We start from the raw sequence: 2,775 nt of genomic DNA on the forward strand, positions 1-2,775 counted from the left end.
ACCTGGTGGACAACATAAAAAGCCATTACTAAGGGTTAACTCCCTGTTGAGTTGGGGGCTATGATGGGACCACACTTCTTTGGGGGTTGAAGAAAGAGACAGGAAGCACAAGCAACTCACCATGAGACCTTGCTGGTATCTCGCACCCCCTAAGAGTCCAGCCCCACCCCCACCGCCGGTCCTGCCACCACCTTACCTTGTAGGAGAACTGCGCTGAGCAAGGCCAAGAGTGTAAGTCCCAAACCAGAACCAATGATTATCAGCAGGTTGGTGTCAGTCTGCTGGGTGAGTTGAGACATAGAGAAAAGAATTGGTCTACTCACTGCTGAATGTCACCATCCCAGGGATGCCCCCAGGCCAGTTGCACCTTCCTGTGGCCAGACAACCCATCACATTTTGCCAAGCACATCTAAAATCAAACTGATGCCAACCTTGTAGAGCATATATTTTTAAAAGTGTTTCTAAGCACCTAAGATACTTTACTCATATCTCAAAATGTTCCTCAATCTTGGCTATCAGATGTACAGTGTTTGTGAAACTCAAAGGTCTGAGGAGAAAAGTAACTGCTGTGAGCTGAGTTTTCCTGTCAAATCTTTCCTGGTCACTGCCTAAGTCCTCTGAACTCTTCCCAATCCTGGTTGCCTTAGGCTTCTCAGTAAGCCTTGGAGTGGCAGTTCCCAGAGGCCGTGTGGTATGTGGTGTCATTCTACACTCTCTCTACTACCTCAGGGTGTAGACAGGAGACACCCTCTGTTACCCAGGAGGCCAGGCAGCAATAGGATCTGCAAAATGTAAAACAATGCCATTTTCCCCACTAATTATTTCCTTCAGAAAAATACAGTTGTCATGTCATTTAGGTTAATGTGTCAGGGGTTTGTTTGGCTTGGCTTTCAATGGATTACCATTTTTCAGTTTTAATACGAATTTCTCAGGCTTAATGTTTAGGAGTCCAGAGGGACCCTGACATGAAGAAGTGTGGGAAGGGCAGCCAGAGCCAGGCAGCGGGTGGGGCCTCCACCTCCATCTCCCTCAGGGCTGCCTCCCTCTTGGGCCCTTTCACCAGAAGCCTGGAAAAGAGGGGCCGGCAGCGAGAATAGGCTGCTGATTGTCTCTAAGAGAAGCTTTCCCTCCATAGACATTTGTACTGCCTGCAGTTTTTCCTGAAAGTGACTTTAATCACTTTTAGAATAATAAAATAAAGGATGCTTGGGGACAAAGAGAGACATTGTGGCAGGTGCTGGTTGTGCAATATGTCAGTACCCTAAGCTGCACAGGAGAAGCATGCGATGGTTTTCTGGGTTTTATTTTTTTTCTTTCCCAAGCCTCCAAAGATATAGAAATCATCAATATTCTTTCTGCCAAGACTGTGAGGCTACATATCCTTAGCCTATTTTGTAAGAACTATGATGCATTTTGCATTTGGCAACGTTCTTCTCTGAATGGCCCATCTACACGAACTCCTGCTGTGAATATTTAAAAATCTAAGTCAAGGGCAAGCCTAATAGCTCAGCAGACTAAAGCGCCTGCTTAGGCAGAGCACAGCAGCTGGGGTTTGATCCCCGGTGAGCTCTGCTGGCCCTTCCCCTGGGGCATGCTGAGAAGGCAATTGAGACTGGGTGTGGTGGCGTGCACCTGTAATCCCAGAGCTTGGGAGGCTGAACCCAGGAGGATCACTATGAATCCAATCTGTGCAGTGAGACCCTGTAGACACTGCAGACCCTGTAGACCCTGCAGACCCTACAGACCCTCTAGACCCTGTAGACCCTGTCCTAAGTACAGAAGAAAAGAAAAGAAAAATCTAAGTCATGTACTTCAAGCATTTCACAGAGGTTTTACCTTTGTCTCTGCCTCTGTCTCTGCCTCTTGCTGTGGTTCTTGTTCCATAGACACTGAGAAGGAAAAGGGGAAAAAGTGGTTATATTTCTTGTAGGAAAGCAAAAAAAGCCAGCTCCTCAAAATAGGCATTTCAAGGCCATCTGGAATCTCAGCCAGTGTGTTTAACAGCAACTTTTCCATTTTGTATAACTTATCCTGCATTTTTGTTTGATGTGGTTCTAATCAAAGTTCATCTGCTCACCAACATACTTCCACGGGAACATCTCCATTACGTAGACAAATGGAGCGAGGCCTCTCACCAGTGTGCAGTTAGTTTTCAGGTGTCCATAGGTCCCAGGGATGCACTCAGAATTTTTACCCCGCAAGAAAATGTGTCAGCCTTTCAGTGGACAGATACCTACTGAGCCCTTACAAATAAGATACAGTGTAAGAGTTATTGAGTACACTGTGCTAGCTATACCTTGGACCTTGCAGAATTTACAACTAAGTGCAGAAAATAAAGCTTCATACCACAGCAATATATGTGAGCCCATGTTTATGGCAACATCATTTGTCATAGCTACATCTTGGAAACAACCCAAATGCCCATCAACTGAGGAAAGGATAAAAAGATGTCATATTCTTATACAATGGAGTATTACTCAGCTATAAAAAAGATAAATTTGAGGATTTTATAGGTAAATGGATGCAACTACAGTCCATACTCATAAGTGAAATAAATCAGACCTGTATATGCAAATATTGTACTGCATACACTCCCTAGTGTAAGAACCTGAAGAGTTAATACAAAGATACAATTTTATTTATTTATTTATTCATAATTTTATTGATAAACAAATAGCAATGAGACAGTTTCAAATAAAATTGCTAGGACAGTTTCAATAATTAACACATTGCATACATTCTTCTTAGTGGTTAATTGCTGTACAAGATGCAGAC

The 2,775-nt window shown here is 43.8% G+C and overlaps 1 protein-coding gene across 1 annotated transcript in view; it reads right to left on the reverse strand.

The window, feature by feature from the left end:
• The window catches only part of Timd4 (T cell immunoglobulin and mucin domain containing 4), a 41,871-nt gene that overhangs the window by 6,340 nt on the left and 32,756 nt on the right, over positions 1 to 2,775 (reverse strand). Inside the window, exons 5-6 of the mRNA XM_023713233.1 lie at positions 1,837 to 1,889; positions 197 to 278 (exon numbers count right to left, since the gene is read on the reverse strand). Of these exons, the coding sequence (XP_023569001.1) occupies positions 197 to 278; positions 1,837 to 1,889 (135 nt within the window). The remainder of the gene's footprint in view (positions 1 to 196; positions 279 to 1,836; positions 1,890 to 2,775) is intronic.

The sequence above is a fragment of the Octodon degus genome, unplaced genomic scaffold (assembly GCF_000260255.1).
Source record: "Octodon degus isolate 3935 unplaced genomic scaffold, OctDeg1.0 scaffold00029, whole genome shotgun sequence".
NCBI lineage: Eukaryota > Metazoa > Chordata > Mammalia > Rodentia > Octodontidae > Octodon > Octodon degus.